Source organism: Anoplolepis gracilipes, chromosome 16, assembly GCF_047496725.1.
Source record: "Anoplolepis gracilipes chromosome 16, ASM4749672v1, whole genome shotgun sequence".
Lineage (NCBI taxonomy): Eukaryota > Metazoa > Arthropoda > Insecta > Hymenoptera > Formicidae > Anoplolepis > Anoplolepis gracilipes.
The window spans coordinates 4,404,774-4,431,291 of NC_132985.1; the positions used below are offsets into that span (position 1 = coordinate 4,404,774).

The window sequence follows — 26,518 nt, forward strand, 5'->3', positions numbered from 1 at the left end:
TGGATAGGAAATATATGCGACGCGTTTACGCGTTGTTTTCGATGTTGTAACTGCGTGGCGGTGGCGACGACGACGAGACGGCGGCTCGGAAAAGCACAAGACTCGGCATGGCGCCGAACGGAATGTTCTCAATGTTCTCATATGTATATATATATATACGTATGTATATGTATATAGGACATGTTTTCACGCGGGAAATCTCCTAATTAAAATTGCGTAATTACGGAGAACGAGAGAGTAGGAGTGACGTCGACGTGATAACTTCTTCACGGCGGAAAGTGCTCGGAAAGTGGTAGCAGATCGCGTTCGGTCAGACATCGGATAAACGAGACGACGAAATGTTTTAAAGTTGAATTAATTAAATCGTTAATCGTGTTTCGTCGTCTATAAATTGTATTTTAGGAAGAGTTAGAGTAAGTTAATCGTATGTCGACGTAATTAATTAATTCTTTTAAGCCATATAATTACCGATAGTCTTTATTAATTAACTTTCAACTGGTTCTCAGCTACGTTCTCGAGCATGAATATTAAATTATTTTAATCTTCAGGAGATATATATAATAAAGAAAGAAAATGTATTATAACCATTATGCTGCTAAATATTATATCATTTCAGCCTCTAATTTCCTGCGTCAAACAAAAAGTAACTTTCAGAAGTCAAGATTATCACAAGTGTTTTATTGATTTCTCATATTAAAAATTTGTCGAGTTTATCTCTCAGTCGAAACGGCGGAAATTTATTTTCCATCGCATTTCTTCTCTCTGTTGGCGCCGAAAATTTACTCGATGAAATTATAACGTTTCCGAACGCTGGCACGTGACACGAAGATCTTTCACACTGACATTTAGAGGTATCACATCGAGCAATTTCCATTTAGTTTTGACAATGTAATTTTTTTCGAATATAGACACTTGCCCCAATTAATTTGAAACAAATTGTTGTTTTGAATAAATTAAAAATATAGAATTTTATTTCTTGCCGATTATATATAAATTGATTCATTTTCGAATTAATATTTTTCATCCAATTCTACAATGTTTCTATTATAACATCGTACAGGTAATTGCAACTTTCGAGAGATATTTATTAGCGCACTAACAATCGATCGTAATGCGTTTGGTGCACATCTTTCTATCAGATATATTTCGAGATATCGTATTCTTCGAGAAAACCGCGAGAAATAATTTCTTGAGAAAAAATTGTTTTCGGAGTGAGAGATATTTCTTTCCTTTACAAGCGCTGAGAAAAGTGCAGCGCATCTCGTTTCCATGCTTTTGCGAAACGTCCTCTCGCCCGAAATCTCGTCGACATCAATCTCTCGACGTTGACGCGATATAAAAGTGCAACGGCTCCGACGCTAGTATGTCATCGCGCAAACGTCTGCTTATATCGAACGTAGCAGAATTTCGCGCGACTTTTTCCTTTTTTCTTTCAAAATCAGAAATTTTTCAGTAAATACGAAATTGAAATATTTCGTTGAAAAAGATTTATGGAACAGTCACAAAATCATACTCTTATATTACAAAATCATATTCCTATATATATATATATATATATATATGAAAGATTTTAAAGTAATAATTTTACGATAAGCTGCAAATGTATAATAAAGAGTAAGAAGGTTTAGTGGTCCACGTTCTAATGGATTCTTAATGAAATAAATTTTTTAATGAAAGCTCTTATTCGAAGATGTTAATATTATTTTCTAGAATATTTTCTTATTTTTTTTAAATTATAAAATTGATAGTGCAAAAAGTATGCCTTTTATATACGTTGTATATATCGCGCGTGGACATACTTTAAGTGTCATAAGTACACCGTTTGTAAAAATAACGACGAGTGATCTAGGCATGTCGGAAAATTCGAGATATTCGCGTCTAGTGGACCTCGTAATGTTGGCAGTATTTCCTGCTGATGTGTACCGTGTGAAATACTCGACTCGTAATTTATGCCTAGTTACTGCCGAATTCCGTTCCCTAGCACCAATATTATTTATCATATAAAATTATGATATGTTATATAATCATAAAAAATAATCAATATTATATGTCATATATATAAAATTACGATATAAAAATCATACACGCAACATATAAAAAATATATAATTATAAATTTGATGTATATTAAAAAATATTGCGAAAATATAAAAGTTTAATGAATCTATGTTGCTTGTCAAATATCTAAAAGTTTTTTTATATAATTTGTAAATTTCAAAATTTGATAATTTAATCCATTTTAAATGCACAGAAGTAAAAAAGAGAAATCTGAACAATAGCTTTCACGTGAATGTTTGCGGCGACAAGTGTCGTATCAATTGTCGAGCTCGCCGCAAATCTTTCGTTTAATGTTTGCACGAGAGTCATTTCAAAATAAGACAGATACAGAAGTAAAGGTAATAAAGTGAAATAATTGATTCTGTTCCATGTCCTTAGTATTAATAATCGATCCAATTATAGATTTAACAATTTATAGACGTAACTTTATATCTTTTGCGATAATGATCGATCGATTATCGCTAATGACAGCTGAATGTTATTAATTCTTGTACTAATAAAGGAGACAATGAAAGATTATATCGCGTCGTATTAAATGATCCGGTGTCAGTATAAATGAATGTAGACGTATGATTAGCGGTTTCAAAGTCTTAAAGAAATTTAACATTCGGGGCTTATCTCGACGATAAATGAGTATCTGACAATTGGCGAGTATATTTATCCTAGGAAAGAAGTTCGCCGTCGTAAATTTATCACTTTATTTACACGCATCAGCGGCCACGTTTGCCGACGAATGCGAGCTTCGAGCGAAAGAAATATTCCGCATATATATATATGTGCGAAAAGATAGAGTGGAATAGAAATAGAGGGGGCAATGCAACGTTCTACGTATCATCCTATATTTCCGCAGGGGGTGACTGCCTTCTAACAACGATGAGCGGGGCGGGGGAGGAAAGAATCGGTCGGTTAAAAAATGTCAGTTATTTGCGCGTCCTTATATTTATGTTCGGCTTTATATATATATATATATATATATATATATATCTCGCAAGCACTCTCGCAGAATTTATCGTCGGCTTTCCTTTCGCGACTTGATGCTGATATATGTACGCCGAAACATTAATTCCGCGCTCAATTCTTATCTCCCACCCCTTCATCCCCACTTGCAAACTCGTTGCACGCCGAATTATTTTCGGCGAAATTTCGCGCACCCGTGCTCTGATTCATACGCGACTTAAATTATTAGCCCGAGTAATCTGAGATGCGTGAACGATTATGTGAGTCGGAGGGCGATTTATACCCGCGTAGAGAAAAATCACGATAATAAGACGAAATATTTCGCTGCCAATCGATGACCATGAATTTTCGACGGGAAAGAGAATTTTTAAATAATTGAGATTCTATATAATCTCGTCGCAAGTTTTATTCCCTCCGTGAATCGTTACTGTAATTTTCTAAATGTTTGTTTTATTTAATGACGATTATCGTGAGAAGAGCGCGCTGAATGCGATGTACTCTATATCATGCGAAATTACGACACTAAATTGCATAATTAACAGAATGGTATTAAATTACTCGCCGCGTTGCCTGTTACACGTGTCCGATTATATTATGTACGCAAATTTATCAAGCAACAGAGTTTATTGTATGAAGCTTAAGTGGATAAAATTACAAAAGATGTTATTAAAAAAAAAAAAAAAATAATAGTAAAACATTATATAGATATTTTTGTGTACTTAAGTCAATTTCCGTAATTAGTACTGAATATAATTATTCAACGAGTTAAAGTTCCAAAATTCATTTTTGCAAGAACATCATCAGTTTTTACATAAATCAGCTCTTTTTTTTATTATCCATTTAAATAGAAAATAATGTAATATTCAAAGCAATCGTCATGTCAATAAAGAAGAAATAAGCATTATAATGCCTTTTGAATTACCGGCATTATATCCGAATATAGTTCTATAGAGGCGCTTAAATATATGTATATATGTACAAATTCCACATTATTATCGATTGTGCACTCGCGTTTCTACTAGCATATAAATCTGACAACTATTCACAGTTGACGACGGGCATTAAGAGCGGCGAACCTGAGAGGGCTGTATAATTCTCCGGTTTAAACGTTTACGCGGTTATTGTTCAGTGATAAATCGCCGAAGTACACGCGGTATGCATCTCGCGAGGGAGCCCTTTGCGGCACAATTTGTTTTGTTAATTAGCGCGTGAAAACGATTCGACCCAAAATTTATAGACCGGTTTGCGGCCATGTCGCGCGTCCTCTCGAATTTAGAAACGCGACGCGCTCTCTCTCCTTGTCTTGATCGCGTTTCAAAGGTAACGTTAGCCACGTCCTTTGATGCTCGTAATGGGAACAATTAAGTTATAATTACGTTGAGATTATATCATTTCGTGGAAATTTCGCAAAACATTTACAAAATGGAAATATCTCACAACTGATTCATATAAACCATAGCCTTGTTTCTTTAAAAAAAAAAAAAAAAAGAAACAAGGCTATATATTTTTTAGATTATTTATTTTAATATGAAATATTTAGGAGGAAAAACAATTCTCTTTATTTAAAATAAAATTATTACTCTCTTAATTTTCTTCTAATTATAAAAGAAGAGAAAAAATAAAATTGCATTTGATAGTAATAAAGAACGTGCAATTTTTATGTTCGATTTTTCACGGGAACAGAGATTGCGATTTTTTGCTGTCGAATCGAGTATGCATACTCATCGATTTTTATATAGAAACTATATTTTTGTACGTAGGAGATATGCTTAAAAAAATATAGACATCGAAAAAATCAATTTCGGATTTGCATCTTTAAGATGGAAGCTTCTTAAACTCAATGTCTTTTGCAAATTTACTCTACTGCTCTTATCAAAGTTATAAACTTGAGGATGTGATGTCGATTTTCAAAACTAAATTTGTCTATATAAATTTGCTTCGAATAAGTGTGGGATGTATGAATAGATATAATCTCAGTATGACGTATGAATTTAAGCTAGTAGACGTAGAGGGTTGCGGGCTGGCTTTACTAGTAGATTAACTTGTTACACAATCAGACGGTGAATTTTACAGTATAATTATTCGCATCTTCAAGATTTCGGCATTCCTTACCACTAAATAAATGTATGTTTTGAATTAAAAAATTCATTGACTATATAATATAATTATCGTGTAATCTTTTATATGCAATTATATTTATTTAACGTAAATAAATAAATTCTAATTTGATAATAATTATATCATCTTAATCTTTGTCTTTAAATTCATCAATGGAGTGTCCTTCTTGGTAAAAATACAAATTTGTTGAAAGATGTAAAAATAAATTTTTTGAAATATCTTTTTCTCTCATGTTTTTTTTCCTCATGCTAAAGCGAATAACTTAAAAGAATTATTTTCAAAATTATAATTCCGGTTAACAGAAACGCTATTTTGCTTTAATCATTCGATCATGGCGCAGGCTGAGAATAAATAAATGATTTCCGTCGTGCGTCGACTTGACGTGGAGCCAAACATCTGGGTTTTGTTTGCCGCGTTTCATATTGATTTTGGAATCACACTGCAGCATGATGATATTAGAACATCAGGATGAACTTAAGCCGAAAATTGTATCTTAGGAATTTCTCAATGATCTTTCAAGAAGCGTGCTTGATCGCTAAAATTATTTTAAAATAGACCGCATATTTAGTTGGTTTCATTGAAGTTCTATTCATGTGAAATCTTAAACGTACTATTATTTAATAAAAAGATCATATTAAAAATTATATATTTTTAATAAATTGATACATATTTTATTTGTGTCTACAATATATATATATATATATATATATATTAATTTAAAGATGCATATATTAAAAATATATATATTTATATATGTTTTAATATATTTAATAAAATATGTATATTTTATTAATATATAAATATGTACACTTTCGTGATAATATAAAATAATATCGCGTGTGGCAATATAATATCGTGTAATATCTGATTGTAGAGTATCAAATATTGTATTGAATTACAAAACTTTTCTAGGGACCCTTATACAGCATTTTTAGCGATATTTGAAGACATATCTCGCTTGCAAAAATATAACAAAGTGAATTGAAGTTAAAATTGTTGCGATTGTTACACTTTTCCTTTGTGAAGTGGAACTGATAACATTGGCGTCAGCACGTTCGACACGTTTGTATCCGGCGGAACAAACGATAACAACCTCGAACAAGAATTCGAAAAAGAGGCCGATAGACTGGTCAATAACCGACCTTCGAAAGAGGCAAGGGCTTTTTCTTGGCAGGGAAGGGGAGATAACTGCTTACAAAACGTTTAAAAATACCCACGTGAATGCGCGAGAATGCCCACGCGAAACCTTGACAACTTTCCTCATGAGGCTGTCGGACCCTTTCGCATTATTTACAACCTTTCTGACGGAAATGCCGCGAATAATTCCGGGACGTATCACCTTGTTTACCGCTGTTCGTAATATACATATGTGAGAAAAAAAAAACTCCCTCGTACTCTGCGCGCAATGTGTAATTTTTATTCTCGTAATTCTAATTTGAACATGTTTCTGCTCTCTCTTTTAAAGTCACATTTCAAATAACTATGTTTGTGTATATAAGATAGAAACAAAAATATCATATGATTATTATAGCAAAGAAAAGTTATAACAAGTGAGAAAAAGAAGGAAAAATAATAAATATAGAAAATCTGTATCTCTTTTTTGTATTATACTAAAATTGTTATTTTATATTTTTGTCGTTAGAGAGAAATCGAATGATATTAAAGATCTTATCTGGAATACGCGAAGAGAATCCATCGCCGTAGAAAATCAAGTCGCGTAATTGACATGAAGAACCGATTGACTTCACCTCAAACATTTCATCGATTCTTTCGCGAGACCGACAGTTCCAATAAAGGCGGCGCGATCGTACATTCTCGCTGTTCATTTCCATAAACTTATATAAAACGCGATATATGAAAAAAGTTTATTCGAAAGCGCCAATGTATGCATATATATATATATATATGTGTGTGTGTGCGTTGTGTGCGCAGCACACATTTGGTGAATCTGCTGTAAAATTATAGCAGCACGAAAGTCGATCCAAAGAGAATCTCCTTCTTACACAGCGACAAATAAGAACCGCGAAAGTTTTGCTAGGGCACGTTCGCGGATGTAAATAGAAGTAAAACGCAAATGAGAGCAATTATAATCCTCGCTCGAGTACCAAGCAAAACTTCGAGTTTCATTTAAATTTACAAAAGGAATGTCGCTTCAAGCGGGAACCGAAGACCTTACGAAATTCACTCACGAAAATAAGTTTGCAAATTACAGTTCTAAAGAAATTTATCTGATTTCGTATGCGTTTAAAAACTGAATTTTTTTTTTTTTTTTTGATAGAACGAAAAGAGCTTTTTCTCGAAATTGACATTGGAACCAATATACGATAGAGATTTTAAAATGAAATTGTTTTCACTCGATCGACAAAAGTTATTAAAAGCGGCAAAAGTATGCAAAAAAAAAAAAAAAATAATAATTAACCTCCCGTATTTTCCCAGAATCTTTTCCGGGTTAAAGAAATACAGTGCAGGATATTGTATACATGAATAATTCATTGAGATGTTAAATCACAAGACACCGAATTAAATTTAATCAATGAGCAAATATAACATAGTTAACGCACACTGTAACGATAGTGATAAATTACCGCGACAATGTGTAAATATAAAGAAATTAATCTTGGCAAGGGAGTTGCGTAACATCCGGTGTGTGATTGCGAAAGTCATAATGGTCCAACTGCGCGAGAAAGAGAGAGAGAGAGAGAAAGAAAACTGTCTTAGTCGGTATTTTGCGAGTATTTTTGTACCGCCGTTTTCTCCCACCACCCTCTTAGCTGTCAGACGATAAAATAAAGTCGGGGATTCTTAAAGAAGCGAATGGTATATCGTAGGCAAGAACAATATATATCTAGACGAAGGGACATAAAAGGGAAGGAGACAGCGCGGTTTTTCTCGCCCTTCTATATCCCCCCTCCCCTCAACAAAATGATGGCTCGTCTGGTATTAAGTACTTTTGAGTTCTAATTTATTACCGCCCCTTTTATGAACGTGACACGAAGCAAAACACGATCAAGTACATTCATCAAATAGTTTATCACGAATAATAGATTTCGATAAACGAGACATGTACATTTTAACAAACGATTTGTTTAAGTGCCGATAGTGATTAATGTGTAAGCAAAAATCATCATTTAATTAAGTTAGCGCCATTAATAATTACAGTTAATGCATTATCAACGGTCAATATCTAGATTGTAGCTTGATAAAATATTGTTGGCTTTTTCCGTCCGATCGAGCGTAAACTTTGCTGCTTAATTGTTAATTGATTTAGCTGTGGAAGCAACAACCGAAATTCAGATTCAGAGAAATAAATTGTTAGTTCTAGTTTTCGGTTAATTAAGCGAGTAAAGAGCCGTTCTCACTCATAATATTAATAATTATAGTCATATAATTATTATAATTATTAATTAGCGCATAATTGTTTTCTTTTATAATAATAATTAATATATTATATTTACATGAAAGAAAAAAAAAAGTATATTTTTCTCTGTAAAAAAATTTTACAAACAAATTATCTATAATATATAAAAATTAATATGCAACAGATAAAAAATTATTAAATTTTATATGTTCAATTCTTAATTTTACCTACATTCTGCATACACATACAAATCGCATTCGACAAGAAGCATTGCTTTGATGCATATATATTTGTATCTGTTCGATCAATTGAACAAATATAGAACCGCTATTTAATTACACATTATAATTAGACGCTGCCAATATTCTGTCTGTGTATTTAATCGCGTTCAACTTGGCAGAAATTACGAAAGAGCTTGCGAAATCAAATTCAATCGCGACGAAGCGATTCTAACTTTCGAGAATACATGCCATATACGGACAAACAACGTTGGAGTTGTTCCATGCCATTACAACAGGGATCCATCATCGGACGCGACGGTGACGGATTAAACCTCGCGAGTATCGGCGTGCAACGTAATTCGATAATTATGCACGGAGATCGTTCCACGTCACACCGATGGATCGATCGAAACGTACCACAAGCGAGATCGAACGGCCGTTCGGGGCGTACGAAGAAAGATATTTGCCCCAGTTGCACTAATTTAAATACTTTTATAAGAGACCGTACCGTTTTTTTCTCTCTCTTTTTCTTTTTCTCTAAAACTTCTCTTCAATTTCTTGCGATAAATCGAGAGACGATGCCAAGTGTGCAATAAATAATGCTTCCGTGGAAGTTGTGTGCCTGAAGAAAGCATGTTGCTATTTTTACAAAATAAAAACAAAATATATATATAAGTTTTATAAATTACATTTTATATGTGTATATTTGATTGTAATTAATATATTTACATACATTAATTACATAACAGAAAATAGAATGTTTTTCTCTCGAAAAAAATCAATTATTCATAAATTAATATTTTATATTTATTATTTTTATTTTATATTATAAGATCTATAAATTACATTTTTATTAGCTTTCTTTTTATGATTTGCGTATATCTAAAAAAATTTGATTTGATTGATATAAGCGGAAGAAAGCACGGTTGTCGTGGGTATACATTATATGTATATGTATATCGTCGGGACGGCCGTTATTATTGTTAATGTGTATGTTTTGTCTTTGAAAGATTAAAATATTTTGAGCAATTTGCATAAGAGATTTATTACACAGCTTCGCGAGAAATGTCGTCCCCGCAAATGGTCCCTTTTAAGCCGCGCATGTTTCCAAGTCGAAGTAATCCGAACTATCCTGCGCACTAGCGGAAAATGAATAAGAGAAATTCAGGGCTGGAGAGGAAATAGTTTCTGCATCTTGTGTGCTAATTGTATGTGCATAATAGTTCAATGCATCATAGTAGCAATTGCATACGCGCGCGAGATAGTTTTCCCAAACTTTTGCGTCCTAGAAATTGTTTCGCGCACATATTCGAAATAAATAAAAGTAAACTTTAAGAAAAATGTTATTTACGTGAATTTTGTGTCAAAAATATAAAATATAAGAATATTCACGAGATATTGATTTAGATATTGTGTTAAAATAAATAATTAAATATAAACAGCATTTTGTAAGAATGGCAATAATTATGTATTTAATTTGTTAATCGACTCTATCTTCAATTTAAAAAGTTATGTTAGATCCAGTAAAGTAACTTTTAATAGTGTTATATATTCTCCTGGATTTTCCTGGATGCAAATGCGATTAAAAGTACATCGTTGCTAATAGAAACCGGAGGGATATGAACAGAATTTACTGAATGAAACACAATGAATGAACAAGATGATTATACAGTACCATCTTGTCAATGAAGTCTATAATTTAAATAAAGCATATATTTCGACACTAAAGTTGTTAAAAATTTTGAAAAGTGAAAATTTAATGTAATTATAAATAATATAAAAGTTACAAATTTTAAAATGACAAAAGTTTAAAAATTTTACATATCTATATATAAACTTTTTTAAATGTTTTGGAAATTATGTAATGATTTTGTTTGTGACATTTAATTAATCTATATCTAATTAATATATGCATATGTAAATTAGTTAAATATGCGTTACTTAAATATAACAAATGTTTACAATACTTTTCAAGTAATTTGAAAATTTTCACATTAGAAACTTTTTGTGACTTTCTACTAAAGATTGTAGATTGAAACTGAACACTTCTGGAATTTAATCCATTAACATTTTAGTCACCGCGTGAGAATAATAATTTCAGAGAAAGTTTCAAAGTGTAGCTCATCCAAAATTACTTAGATAAATTAATAAAATTTAACGAGTGCACCATAATTTTTAGATAAGATATTCATGAAACGATAGCAATAATAATTATTCTATTATAACGAATAATAATAAATATTTTTTTTTATAACATTTCATTATTCAGTTATTGATTGGACTTTGTCGTCAGATTAAAATTAAATAGCACTGGCACTTAACTCGTTAATGTCGCTTTTGGTACCCGACAGTAATACCAAATGCACGCGTAAGGGGTTATTAACTTATTACGTCGCAGCGATAAATATAGTCGTCGGGGAAATACGCAGGAAAACACGCGCGCAATCTCTTGCGTCACGTTGTCAGCTGGCCGTATCTAGCTGGTCGTCTCTATTCTCTGCCATGTCGCGTGAAATGATGATAGTCAATCAGGGGGCTGAAATCGCTACTTGCTTTTCACGCCTTGTCTGCGAAATTCAATGCAAACTCGCTTGAGGGAAAGAGGAATTTTCTGGAAAATGATTAAGAATAATAATCCCGTTCACGAGGATGCGTAATTACATCGTCGAAAGCTTAACAAGTCCTGTCACATTTGAGCATTAGTAGCGCTTTCGCTAGAAATATATGTTCTCCAGGAAATGCGAGAGCCGCTTATTTCATCAGTTCGGATGATGCTTCTCATTCTCTTCGTCGCTCTCTTCGTCAGCGTGCTTACGCGTCACTCGGTATGCTCCAGGATGCGAAGGACAATGATAATCCTTCAGAGAACAGTGTGTATGACACATACAAACAATGTTGATCGCCGCTTAACGTTGGGCGTACTCTCGGATATACAAGCTGTCCGGATGTAAATATTGAAGGATTAATATTCGATATCTTTTTTTTCCATGTTTGCCTTTCTTTTCCGCACGAGTGACGAAAAACATATGAATTCAATTGTTGGTTAATATACTTGCAAACCTATGTTAACAGGTTTAATGTATTTATATCATTAATATACTTTTAACTATATTTTCCAAAGCTAAACTAGAAAACTTTATAACTTTATTTATAATTGCTTACTTTTATTTTAAAATGTTTAAAATGCAATCTTTAACTTTATGAAAATGTTTTAGAATTTTATACTTGCTACTTTAAAGTCAATCAATCGTCTGTTTTAAAGCCCAATCAATTAAGAAATCAAAGTGTCGTTACAAATGTACATAGAGTTCAAAAAATCTTTTGAAATAAAAAATAAAATAAAGATAAATTATTCTTAATAAATAAATAAAATTTAAATTACTTTTTCTTTCATTTTTTGTATGTAGTTTCCACTATTTGTATGAATACCATGTTTTTGTACCTGTACCTATAGGGTAAACTCGGGTAAAATGACCATAATTTTTTAAAATGCAGAAAACATACTTTTATTTTTGTTATTTTTTTAATAATGTTTGACATAATATCTTCACCGAAGCTTAATTTACTATATTATCGAATTTATCGAAATATTATCGAAATTAAAAGGAAAATATTTAATAGAAATTTTATATTATCAAAATAGTACAACATAAGCATTGGCCAGCTTACCCAATTCTTAAGGAAAAGATGGCCATAATATTTATAAAAAAAATAGTGAAAACGAAAATAAAAATTATAGGTCATATAACAATTTACATATCTTTATAATATGTCTAACGTCGATTACGATAGCTTAACTGTAATTTATTCGACGTTATAACAGTTTTTAGTGGACAAATGAAAAACTTTGCAGGTAGTGAAAAGTGAAAATATGATATAAGATTCACAATATCGTCATTTCGAACAATGTATGCACATAAACTACTGTAAATATCGATTTTTGATAATGACTAGAAAAGCGCACTATGTAACGATTATTGAAAAAATTACAACCTATGGCCATCATACCCTAGTTTATCCTACGTACAAGCTAAACAGAGATAATTTATAATCTTATTAATTTTGTTTTATTCGCTGATTTTTTTTTTTTTTTACAGAACATGTCTCTACGAACGCAGTCGACCGGCGGTGGCGTTCTCGGTTTGAGCAGCGTCGGTTCCGATCGCACGGGCGCGACCTCGATCGCCGCCGGTTCCCATTCGCATTCCCACTCGCACAGGAAGCACCATCATCATCACAGAAGCAGAAGCGCGCCCCGAGCGCCGGAGAAACCACCCAGAAAGCGTCACCTAAATCCCGGACAAAGTCTCGCCTCCATTCCCAGTCAGATCAAGTTGTCTATGCTGAACAGCGGTCTCATCTCCTTCGGTGAGTCGACTACTCAATTCCGTTTTACTTAATGAATCACGCCCCCTCGTGACTCCGAGCTAATCCCCGACAATACTAATGACTGAGAGACGGATTTCGGAGATGGAAAATCTGAAGAGAAACGTTTCAATTTTCCTCTCCCTCTCTCTCTCTATTCTTTCTTTCCTCTTTGTTATTTTGCGATTTGCGCGCGAACTAAACGCCTTTTCGCGTTTATACGATTTGTCAAATTTGCACAGCACGAGCCGGATTAAAAAAAAAAGTGTTTGACGCTGGTATATCGATGATTTTTCGATTGCAGGGTTAGTTTGAAAAATGAAAATCCAAATCTGGCTTGTGACACATTTTATGATATTTTCATTAATGAATTATTGACACGCGCGTGCGATATTAACTACACAAATGCTTTATATATTTTTCATATCGGCACGTTAAAACATTCATTCTTTTCTAGCTATGAAATCGTCATGAATGAAAGTATAATACAATAAAGCAGCGAACAATAAATGTTTCATTGTAATCGAATGAAATGTATTGTATTATCTTGTAAATACGAGACGCCGCGCCGCGCCATATTGTCGCGCTGAAATTACACAGATTTCCGCGTCAATGTCATAAATACATTTTCGACGTTACGTCGAAATAAATTTTATGCATTCAGGCCGAGGAGAAGGCTTCACTTAATGACTGCGCAATTGACACTCGGTGAAGAACGCATCAAGCTCATAATTCAATGAAGCTGTGAAACGTTCCCTCGAGGCCTTTATTATTATAGAGGCATATTAGAAGCTTTTAGCATCGGGCTGACTGTTTCATCGTCGGCATATCATTTTACAAAACTTTTCCGGCACTTTATATCTCGTGAATACCAAAAAAAAAAAAAAAAATAAAAATAAAAAAGAAAAAGCTAAATTCTCTTTCTCTCTAACAACAACGGGCGATCAGCGAGCGAGCGCGTATCTCTTGAAATATAGTTCAATTCTTTTTTTAAATTTCCGAGTTTTAACCTTGCATCGTTCGAAAGCCGGAAAAATCCTATGGCATTATATTCTTGTTAGCCCTTCGATTGGAAACTCTAAGACTTTCGAGAAAGGCTCCATGTACTCGAAATATTTTCGGAACTCTCGAGACCAATCTTCGAGAGATTGAGAAGATGGAAATTTTCGATGATTTTCGTGATCTGTTAGGGATTTTGTGATACGCTTGAAGTCGCAAAAAATGAAACTCGCGATTCAATTTGGAAATGTTTGAGAAGCGAGCTGTGTAAAAAATATTCTCAGCAATATTGTCGGAAAGGTCAGAATTACGGTATCTTTACGGATAATTCTTTCGGATGGTAGTCATTAACGTCTCACCGGATTTGAAAGTGTCTCTTTGATATTTTTTCATCAATAAGCAGTGGATTTTGCTCTGTCGATCTGAATAGCAAATCTGCCATCATTAGCAAGTCAATACGTAAACATCGGTAATCCTGATGGTTCGCATGCTGCCTCTTAAATCACATCCGTGATAATGGATTGAAATATGTTTTAAATTCCATAAGGGAAGTATGTAATGTAAACATCGAGCAGCAAAGCTTTCTCGAACGGAATGGACCATCGCTCTTAATACACATTGTTTAAATCACATAATAGCTCTTTTATGTAGCAATCCAGTTATTGAATAATATCGAAAGGAAAATAATAACAATTCAACACACACACACACACACACACACACACACACACAGCGCGGGTAAAGAATTATCGAAATAACATGACAACTAATTTATCACAAAGACAAATCGTAATAATAACACAATGCAAATAATCGCGATTTACCTTCGATTAATGTAATTTCCAAATATTTATATAATAATTCGTACAGTGGTTTTAATTCAAAGAAGCAAAATGCGCGCTAGAATTACATTGTCAATAATTTCAATTGTTTGTGAGAGACGTAGCTAGAGTATATTTGTTATACTCCAATAGTATCTCCTTACGAATCACTGAATCACACGAGGAGATAAACATTCGGCGCCGGAAATTTCATCCAAAGTGTAGAGAGACAGAGAAAGAGGCGGGAAAGCTGTTTATCCTCAGGTGTAATCAGACGAATGACGTATCTGCCTTGACACCTGCCATCGTCACGCAAGAAACCAATTAACGCGGGCGTTCCTTCACCTACAATGGGGTAGATAGCGCTTTAATGGGTCATTAAGGGCCGACCGAGCGTTATATATTGTCGCGGAAAAGAAAAAACGTTTAAAAAGCTCAGGTTTAGTCAGATAACCGGATCATTTATATTTTTTTGCTCATCGTGGAGAAAGTTTACGCGCGTTATTTTTATTTTTTTTAATTTTTTTTTTCAATGAATAAACATTTTCCCTTGTCGATGCACGTGAATGGAATTGTCATTTTATTCGAACAGACAATGTGGCCGAGATGTGTTAATCATTGAGACAATAACACTGCCAGTTATACATTTTCAATTGTATCACGCTTCTTGACGTGTATTTTTCACTTTCATACGACAGAATGTTTCCCAGAAAATGACGGAATCTTCTTAATGAAAATAGTACGAGGAAAAAAATATAGAATAAGGAAAGTCCTACGCAAACATCGCGTGAAAAAGTCGAATGAATAGACTGTGTGTGATAGTCGGCCTCTTTATTTTATTGTCTGAAACGACTAATTTCTCATCGGCATAACGTTGCCGATGCGTCACGTATAGTTTGAAGAAGATAGTAAGAGAGAAATGGGGTCTCCCGTATCAAATCTCTCGTATCAGCTTTATTTTCAGAGATATGAGAGCGCCCTTGAGCATTGTAAATGGCTTCATGCATTTTTACAGCCTTGTAATGAAAACTTTTCTCGCATGAAGCGAGCGAAAATGTTGAAATCGTACGACACGTGTGCAACATTCCATTTTATGTCATAAGGGGGACAGATATTTCTGATTAAATCGGGTATCTTTCGTTCTATGAGAAAAAACGAGAAAAAGAGATAATATTTCGCGTTAATATTTCGTAGTTTTATGTGGAAAACAGTTTTACCCTGATTTTACTATAAACATGAATTACATCATAAATATTTATTATATATTATCGTTTGTTATAAATATTTACATAACCATTTATCACTAATTATATTATATATTGCGGCTCGTATTTGATAAATTATATATTGTCCACTAATTGTAACATACATGGTTTATGATTATTCTCGGCATCCTTCTCCCACTCTACAAAAAATATATATATATATATAAACATTAAATTATAATCAATAAATTACGTGTGTTTTTCGTATTTTCTGAAAGTAATCTAAATGATACAAAATTAATATGCATAATTAATATGTACTGAAAATATTAAAATAAAATATTAAAATAAAGCAAGTTATCTCTCTAATATAATATTTTATCACGTCGAGTTCGTTGAAAATGTTTGGCTTCGATTTGGGGGGATTATTCGAGCTTTAGGAGGAAAGAAGCGCACGGGGACTGAAGAGTGCATCTCGGATATTTTTAAACCGGTGCTCATGAGAGACGCCATCACGAACAGCATAACGTTTGGTCCGCGGTGTGATGCTGCTGTCACACGACGAACAAAGTTAGTTGATCTTGACACAAATTCAAGCGACCCACTGCCACGAGCGTTGTGCCTTAGGCTCGTCGTCGTCGTCGTCGTCGTCGTCGTCGTCGTCGCCGACGGCGTCGAGCCTCCTTTGCAACGGAAATAAAACGATGCTTTTCCGAGCTGATTCATCCGATCTACGTCCGTGAACCGGATATGAGATGCAAGCATGACGACTACCACATTGCGTGACGACGGAGAAGTTGGAATTTGTTAGAGCACTTGACCTCTTATAATTAGTGAGCTTTCAATACACATATGTTATGTTATACGTGCATTTTGTGCGAACGAATCATCTTTCCTAACGAATTTTTTTTTTTTTTTTTAAGAAAGCTCTTTAAGTAAAGTGGAGAGAATTATTAAGGTAGTTTATGCTTTTTATTTTTTTACAACGTAACAAGAAACATACTAGATAAAGAAAATTTACAAGAGAAAAAAATTTATGTTTGTCTCTATTAACGGAAAAGTTGTATCATTCATTCCTAGAAAGAGCATTGGATCCGTATTTAATTAATAATTCATTAAGAAATTGATTACTAATTTATATTATTATTAAATTATATAATAATTAATTTCTTAACATAAAATAATTTGACAGGAAAGGATGATTATTTAATGTATATTATTTATTAATCGTAAATTTGTTAAAGTTGTAACGTGATAGAGTAATAATTAAAAAAATTGAGACCGTTAATCAACGTAAAAAATTGCGGAAAATAATCACTCTCTCTCCGTTTTTCGGTTAAATTGTATTGTTTTGTATAATTGATATATTATATTTTGAATTATATTAGCATATGGATACATAAGAGATGATTTACCAGCAAACAATTCTCTGCAGTTTCAATACAAACAACGCGAGTAAACTCGATATAATTATTGCACGATTATCGAGTATCGAGTCGACCGCATAATCATCACGCAGAGACGAATTATACGGTCGAACGATATCCCGTCGATGACATGAAGTAAACGATGCGTGCGTTTTGCGCGCAATAACTGATACTAGGATTTTATTTGTACATCCATTTAAACGAGAGAATTTATTCTGACTAAATGCCCGCGCAGTTTGAAGCCTATTAACCCATTTCCTCGGACGTGATACCGGCTGAAAACAAGCCCACCGGATATCCATCTGCGAATGACAGAAAAGGAGAAATGTGCGTAACAAACAATTATCTTTTTGCGAAAATGGATACAAAGAATATGCAAATGTAAAACGCATCTCTCACAAATACATATATATATATATATATGTATGTATTTTTTTATATTATTCTCCAAAAATTTTAAATATACCATAAATAATCTTTCTGATATCGCTCAGTTTGATAGGACCAATAATTTAACTCAAGCGTTATATAAACATTGATCGGATATATATTATTACATTGATATATAAATATTTTTAAATATTATTTATATTATAAATTATGAAATATTATTTTATTATATATAATATTTCAGTATTCTCTTTCATGATTAATTGTTTTTTTACTTCTTATTATAACTTTCCTGAAATTTCCATGTTACGCTTGGCAGATCCTTCGTCGAAATATAAATCTGTAAGAAATCTGACTCGAAGAGAGAACATTTTCTTTCGAATAATCTCTCGTCGGAAATTGCCGGTTCACGATCTCACGATGCACGACGACGTGCGTATATTACCCCGTAAGATCGATCGATTCTCTTTGCAAATTGGTAATTCTGATTACTGGGCGTGATTGGATATCTATCCGATCGATGTGGTGACGAGTGGCGCGTCAAGTAAACCGACGGGTGGCGAAAATAACTCGGCAGCGAAAATTCCCCCTCCCCCCCTCCCTCCCCCGCCCCCACTGCGCATCTCTGCATCTGCTGAAATTTTGCGGAACGCTTGTATTTAGGACGTTGAGATAAAACGAAAATATATATTCCTCTCGCCGATGTAGCTATGCGGCTTCAAGAGCGCTTTATAAATAAACCAGAGCCGGTTAAGGTTGCGCCGAGCTATACCTGAGATACACGACGTTTATTTCGCGCAATCATTAGAGAATAACACGCGAATGTCAACCGAGATTCGTCGCGATTTGATTATTTCAATGTAATGTGTAAGATTTTATTTTTATTTTTTTTTTTTTCTTTTTGCCGCTTACAGTAACGTACAATACACGGACGATGCGATAAAAGTTGGGTTTTAATATCTCCTCGCGAATCTTATTGTTTTTCTGAAAATGAGGAAAATATTATCGCCACTCGACGACCGATCCGCGTGTATGACACGAGATGCGTTTCCCACGTGCGTTCCGTTCCCGTTGCTCGTTTTGCTCTCTTTCTCCCGCTCTTTGCGAAATTGTGGATGGTCGTTAAGCCCGCGACCGCGCGTTTATATTTACCTACGTGGCGTGGCATCTCACGCTTTATTCGTACCACCTGTTATTCTACCGCATTTCGGCCGCTCTGCGAAAAGAGTCGAGCATTCCGGGCATTCTCGGTGCATTCGTAACATGGAATTTCCAAGAGAAGAGGCGCACACTTATCCTACCTGCCTATCCCGGTAGAACGTGTGCGTGTGTGCGTGCACGTGTGTATGTCACATTGTCGGCGCCCAATGCTAAATGCGAACTTGTCGTGGCGCCAAGTAAGGCCAATTGCTGCATAATACCCTGAAGCTCGGAGTCGGTCGTTACCGACATAATGGCCGGTGCTCGCCATTGCTTCGGCGACACGTTTTCACCGGTTGTCACGACGGCGAAAATTGAGGTGGTTGAGGGAAGTTTATTTGCATCCCGTGCAAATGCGATAAACGCTCGATACGATTCTCAAACGGACGTTTATAAAGAAAATAATATTTTATATTTTTCATCTCTCAAAGACTTGGGAAATTATGTACAATATTACAACGCTGAATAGGCTTCTTTCTCTCTTACATACAAATATAGATATTTAAAAAAATATATATTGAAATATTAAAAAAATTTTTATATCTTTTTAGATAATATTTTTTTTACATTATTATCTGTCACGAATGCAATTTGCTGCAGAAATAAGCTGCAAAACACGAAAGCTTTTTTTATTTTTTTTTTTTCTCTTGACTTGGCGCGAATATATTTTGCGCGCCATGCTTGTTTTATCGAACTTTTACACGGTTGACAGTAAAGTCATAGAACTCACCCCTATTGAGCTTGAGTAGAATACCTGAGAATTTTTCTTGTCGGTAATCGATATCTTTCCTGGCGAACAAAGCGTCGGATGTAAGTCCGATACATATTTGTGCAGTAGACATAATATCGAACGAATGCAGGAAGTTGATACAGAGTTGAATTCGATGACAAGATATAGACGGTGTGCGCGTCAATGTGCATGTGTGCGTGTGCGCGCGCGTAGATTGTTCCGTCGAACTCACGGAAGTCGAGGCATCTATGTTTATTGCCGCGACTATGTCCACACACAGTTTGGTTCATTGTACTTGTCAGACTTTAGCAACCGCAGTCGCCATAGTGTATACGAGTATAGACGTTCAACAATCCGTGTTCAATGTAACGAACTTCAATAATTGTAATGCAGATTCTGCATGTAGATTTGTCACTACGAAACAATATCATTGGTGTGTTTCAGTTTTAAATACCTTAACAGGTCACTGCAATCTCTCTTCAACTTAAATTATGTAATATTATAATTGCTCACACAATAATAGTGTGTATTAATATTATTTTAATAAGAAGCAATAATATATTTTATTTTATTAAATGTGCATATAAAAATATAATATGTATACGTAAATGTCTTCTAACTGACAATAAGTATTGTACAATCGGGGGAAATTCTACATGAAGAAAAGTAAATAATCGAAAATATACATTTTTTTTCTTCATGCTTTATCAAGTTTTAATTTTTATTTTTCAATCAAAAAATTTTTATATCATTTTTCTCGAAAATCAATTCTTGTATAAAAAAATTTATTTTTAATTTTTGGCTTATTTTTTTTTATATGGAATCATTATCTTTTCTTATATCATCAGTTACAATACTATCTATATATATATATGTGTGTGTGTGTGTGTGTTAAAAAAAAGACAGAGAGGGAAAATAGTAGAAGAACCTTAATTAAGTTCGCATGTTACCATTAATAAAGTGCATTAACTCATTATCAGATATATGACAACAAGAACGGATGTGTGTATGTGTGGGTCCGCTGATAATTGATCGAATCGTATCGAACGATCGTGAAGTGAAACATACATATCACGTTGCATCCATGCGCAATTTCGATCGAAAATTCTGATCCTTGCTCGGTCGCGCGCGCTTGCGATAATAAAGCCGCTGATTGCGAAATCAAATTAAATCGCGCACAAGCGCAATTCGATCGTTTAATCTAGCCTGAAGGCGTTGCGGATACGAGCGAATTTCATGGGAACGAATTTATCGCGTGACTTTATGTTTTCATTTAAGCGCGCGCGCGCGCGCGATAACCTGGTCAATTTGCGGCTAATAACTGCAAGTGTGTAATTTTATCAGTGACAATTAGGAATTTTTTTTCGTTGTATTAATTTTGTTGTAATCATAAAAATAAATGTGAACAATTAAAATCTCTCCGCGTGTTAAATATTAAAAACTAAAGAATTACGTAACATTGATAACGAGTTGATAACATTATCAGGATGTCTACTCAAACCTTGTAAAAAAATTATCTGAAAATTCTCTGATTTTCCAGGTATTTTTGTTCAAAATTTCCGAGTACAAAGAATATTTTCAAAATTAATACAACTTTCTCTAAAATAAATTTTTTATTTAGATGCATTTTCTAATATTTTTCATTCATCCAAAGGAAAAACACGGAGCCTTTTAAGTTTTAATGTTAGATTTCTAAATGTACTAAAAAAACCTGTGAATAACTTTCATAAGATAATTTTTCATTTATACAATTTTCATTTCTTTATCTTTACAAGTAACAAAGAATACGTACTTCATATTCAATATAGACATTAGTATATATATATAAACAAAAAAATATATACGAGACAAACTGAGACATCAAGTTCACGTTGTCTTACTTTTTGCCGACGATTTTTTTAAGCATTTCTTACCAGACTTTAAGCGTTTAAGTTTCACAATACTTATATAAAAAGTTCTATGTATAAAAATTATTAGAATATTAATTAAACAAATTAAATTGCCAAATTAAACCCTGATCATATTTCGATAATTCTATCGATTAATGAGATGTGTTATTATTCGTTATTCTTACTTTTAATTTTTATATATATATATATATATATATATATATATATATATATATAGAGAGAGAGAGAGAGAGAGAGAGAGAGAGAAAAAGAAAGTTCTATAGATCAAAATTAGAATATTTATTTTCAAAAATTACAAAATATAGATCGCCCGAAATGTATAAAAAAATAAATGTATAAATATCGAGATGAGATATTTTGGTGTTATTTTAATAATTTTATCGACTTTAATGAGATTTCATATCAATCTATAATCATTTTTAATTTCCAAAGAGTTCTATGTGTAAAAATTATTACAATATATTTATTAAACAAATTTTTTAAGAGACACTAAATATACAAGTATTGATTGTGAGATGAGACGCTGGTCATATTTCGAATATTCTATCGACTTTAAATGACAGTTTGTGTTATTTTTTGCAATCATTTATACTTTCTGAACAAATGTCTATTATCGTTCGCGATATTTTTTTCCCGTAATACGTTTCGCGCCGCACGTGTTTATTCTCTATATTGTTACTGTATATATACATGTTCTCTGTATTGTTTACTCTGCGACGAAATAATATAATAGTAATTTTTCTCTACACGGCGAAAACATAATAATAAAAATTAGAATATAAAATATTTATAATCGTGGATTATATTAACATATATACAAGGAATCACACGCGATATTTTTATTCAATAATATATAGATGAATATAAATGAAAATATTATATTATACGAGGATTGTTTTACAAAGAATAGTACAATTATTAAAATATTTTGATACAAACAAATAATCGTTAACAAACAATAGAACAAATATAATTTATTATTTTTATAATTTATACAGAAAAAGTCATTAATTACACATAAAATTCACATATTGGAACACATATTTTCCATATATGTATATACAAAATATATAAATGTATTGATATGTGCATAAATTTATTTGTAAAGACATTATTGACGCTTTCTGTAGATATACACAATTAATTTATTAATAAAGGAGCGAAGATACGAACGTCTCAATATTTATATGTCCGATATCTCAAACAATTTTGTTTAATTAATATTCTTATAATTGGTACATATAGAACTTTTTGTAAAACTATCATAGAATTTTCAAAAGCTTAAAATCTAATAAGATATGTTTAAAAAATCGTCAACAAACAACGCAAGATGCAGTGAACTTAACATCTTATAATCAGTTTATCTCGAGCTCTTTTTTTTGTTTAATAGTCAAAATTATTTGTGTTTAATCTTATCAAAAACTCTAAAAATAGAAACCAAAACTCAACAATTAATGAGTTTCTACAAAATGAAATGCTAGTTTCACATGCACGGCTGACTGTTTACAAAATGAAAAGCAAAATGATCAAAAAAAGAATTTTCGGGAAAATTCCCTGAATCGCAATAAAATTCCATCAGACTTCCCTGATTTTTCCAGATACAAAAGAAATCTCTGAATATTCCCGGTTTTATCCCATGTTTTTCCAGAGAGTAGACATCCCGATTATACAGTTCACAAAAATCGCATTGCATTATGCATGAATAATAATTGTTATATATACCATAATATACTAATTTAAAAACGAGAAAAAGAATGATTCTGATAATTCTTTTAATATAGAAAAGATATTCTACATAATTCTAAATAATAAGTCTTTTGAAACTGACCTATCTTTAACAATATATTTCACAATTGCTGTATTTTATTAAAGTTGGTCCATTTAATTTCTCGTTCATCAAAAATTTTCTTTAGCAAACACTACATAATCTAACTAATACGATATCTTTTTTCGAAACTATTATGTTATTCTGTAACGTTCACAGATTTCTAAATGTGTTTGATTTTTGTCTCTTTATATTGATTTAAAAAATCAATTTCTTAGATTTTGATTTTCACTTTAAAGTTTGAAAAATTTGAAATAATATTATTAAAATTCATCGAATTTGATACGGAGCAATCTTTAATAAATATCTGCGAAAATATATTTTTATTTTTTTCATTTAGAAATCGAAAAATATGTGGTTTTATCTTTCCTTTACACTTACGACAAAAATCATTTCGCGATGTTAGTTCTATTAGCGAGCATTATTTTTTTTAACACTATGATAAAAAACGAGCGTGGATTTCTTCGTGATTCATCCTGTATATATCCACAATAACCCAAGAATCGCTTACTGTCTCTGACAGAAAGACCTCGCTTAGACTAGCAACAAAGGGTCAATTAAAAACTCTCGTTGTCAAAAGAAAGTATCTTGCCTTTCTACGCGAAAACCGCAATTCTAAAGCGGACTTTTATCCCTTTTCCCTTGCCTTTTTCTATCATAAGTCGATCCATAATCTCCTTTTCACTTATTATCTCTCTCTCTCTCTCTTCCCTTTTGTCTCTTTGTTTCTCTCTTGCTCTGACAGATATCTCTCTTGACTATTGCTTGGATACGTCGGTTTCTCTACGAGATAAAATTCAAGACGCTTTCTCATTGTGAAGTGCATCTTAACTTTTCACGAGTCGCTCGTAACTTTATAATTTTCGCTCCGAGAGTGCTCATAATCCATGATAACCTGTTATTCCTAGACTCATTCCGATATATGAATTTGCGCATTTCTTGCTCGTTATATTATATATCTTTCTGCCTTTGATCGTATCAATCGTCGCACTATTGAAAAAATATGATATTTTGAAATAGCTTTGTAATTCTTCGAAATATTTGTTTAACTTTACTTTGTATATGCCTATTTATTCTGTTCGTTTCCTATGTACATTTATTTATTACGTTTCAAATGAAAAAGTTTTTATATATTTCAATTAAACGAAAATATCCGTTTTTTAAACATAAAAAGGAAGTTATATATTTTTCTCTTAAAAGTTTATTACATTTTAAAAATAAAAATGGGTTAAATAGAATATAATAGCTAAATATAATAATATGTGTATGTGATTATAATATATTATATATAATTATATTATTAATTGATATGTATATTGTTTGTTTATAAAACTGGAATTATATAAAATAATTTCAAACAATCTTATTAGTTAATAAAATATTTGATCAAATATTTTCGTGGATTTCATAATTTTATAGACTGATTATCGTATCTGACAATGAGTTACAAAGCAGTGGCGATCCTCGTTACCCTTGAGAACATCCCAGAGACTCTTGTTAAATCCAAATTCACTGACCCGTGCTCTGACCTCAATTTCATCAAACTCGCAATTTGACCTCTATTTCCACAAGCTCGTTTCGATAAGGTCCTATTCTAAGATCCTGGCGGATTCTAGAAGATACTCTCTCTTGTCTCGCATGGAATGCATAATAATGTCTCCAAGGGAGCGTATCGAGCCGGTTTGTAGCTCGTTAATATCCCCTCGATATCCTCTCATTTTGTCTCGATGTTCGAGTTAAACGACAAAGTGCTTGTGATAAGCATTAAATCTACGCGTAGATTTCACGCTAATAAAATTACAATATTCGACATTTGTCGCATGAATTAATTGATACGCAAGCATTGTTATCGATGCAAAATTCAAAATGATAATATACGAAAGCTTTAAGTTCGTTAACAAACAGAGAGTTCGAGAATAAAATTACTTTAATCCATAATTGGCGAGAAACGAGAATATCATATGACAAGCCTCTTTTCGCGACAATCGGGCTTATAGTGGAATTTTAGCGCGATATTTTTCCTTGTAGAGCTTACAAAAGCGTCTGTCAAATTTTTTTTGGCACAGTACATCATCAAAGAACTACCATTAATCTTTAACGTACCGGACGTAACAATACTGTGTTCGAAATGGACTATACGTTTGTGTTTTAACGCGGAAAGTGCTGCAAAGCTTGAAAGCTCAACTAACAATAAGAGAAAAGTTAATTTTGAATTATAATCTACATGCAACGCATAGATGTGTATACTGTACATAAATAAGAAATATTATTGTTTCAAAAAATAATTCAAATAATCGACGCCGAATGAAAATTATCCATTTAATACATTGACGTTAATTATCTATTTTTTAAATGACATCATTATTTTAATTCATTTCTAACTTTACCATTGAAAGATTTTTAAGGCAAATCGCTATCTGTCAAACTCTTCTCGATTCATGATCCTAATCATTTCTTGTCTTGTCGCATTAGATTCACGCGATTATACTTTTCTTTTTAGCCGTCAATTACTTTTCGATACGTGTATAATCGGAGATTCGCCAATATCTTTTATCGTATCAAGCGAACGACGATCTCACTGAGCGAAAAGGGACATTAGAGATTAAAATTGTTCTGACTGCATTAGATTCTGGAGAAAGGCTGTTCCTTTCTCTCTTTCTCTCTCTTTTTTCCGAGATTTTCTCAACCGGAGAAAATCATAGAAATTGGCAAAAGTTTAAATGGCAATGTATGCAAACGTCCTACGGCTTTATGAAAGCAGATTATTTCCATGAAAGAGCTTGCAGCTAATTCGGAAACACGTGTAATCCACACGAATCTGCGGTGAAATAAAAATTATTTCGACTTTTTAAATCCGATGGGTAATAATAATTTTACAGATTTTCACGAATTTTTTAGTTAATCTCAGATAAAGACACGATGGTTTTTTCTAATT

General features: G+C 32.8%; 2 protein-coding genes across 3 annotated transcripts in view; one reads left to right on the forward strand and one right to left on the reverse strand.

Moving 5' to 3' along the window:
• LOC140674863 (spermatogenesis-defective protein 39 homolog) overlaps nucleotides 1–26,518 on the reverse strand; it is a 91,851-nt gene that overhangs the window by 15,484 nt on the left and 49,849 nt on the right. The gene's annotated exons all lie outside the window — the stretch shown is intronic.
• The window catches only part of Ptp36e (protein tyrosine phosphatase 36E), a 66,560-nt gene that overhangs the window by 1,537 nt on the left and 38,505 nt on the right, over nucleotides 1–26,518 (forward strand). Inside the window, exon 2 of the mRNA XM_072908737.1 lies at nucleotides 12,809–13,079. Coding sequence (XP_072764838.1) covers nucleotides 12,809–13,079 — 271 coding nt within the window. The remainder of the gene's footprint in view (nucleotides 1–12,808; nucleotides 13,080–26,518) is intronic.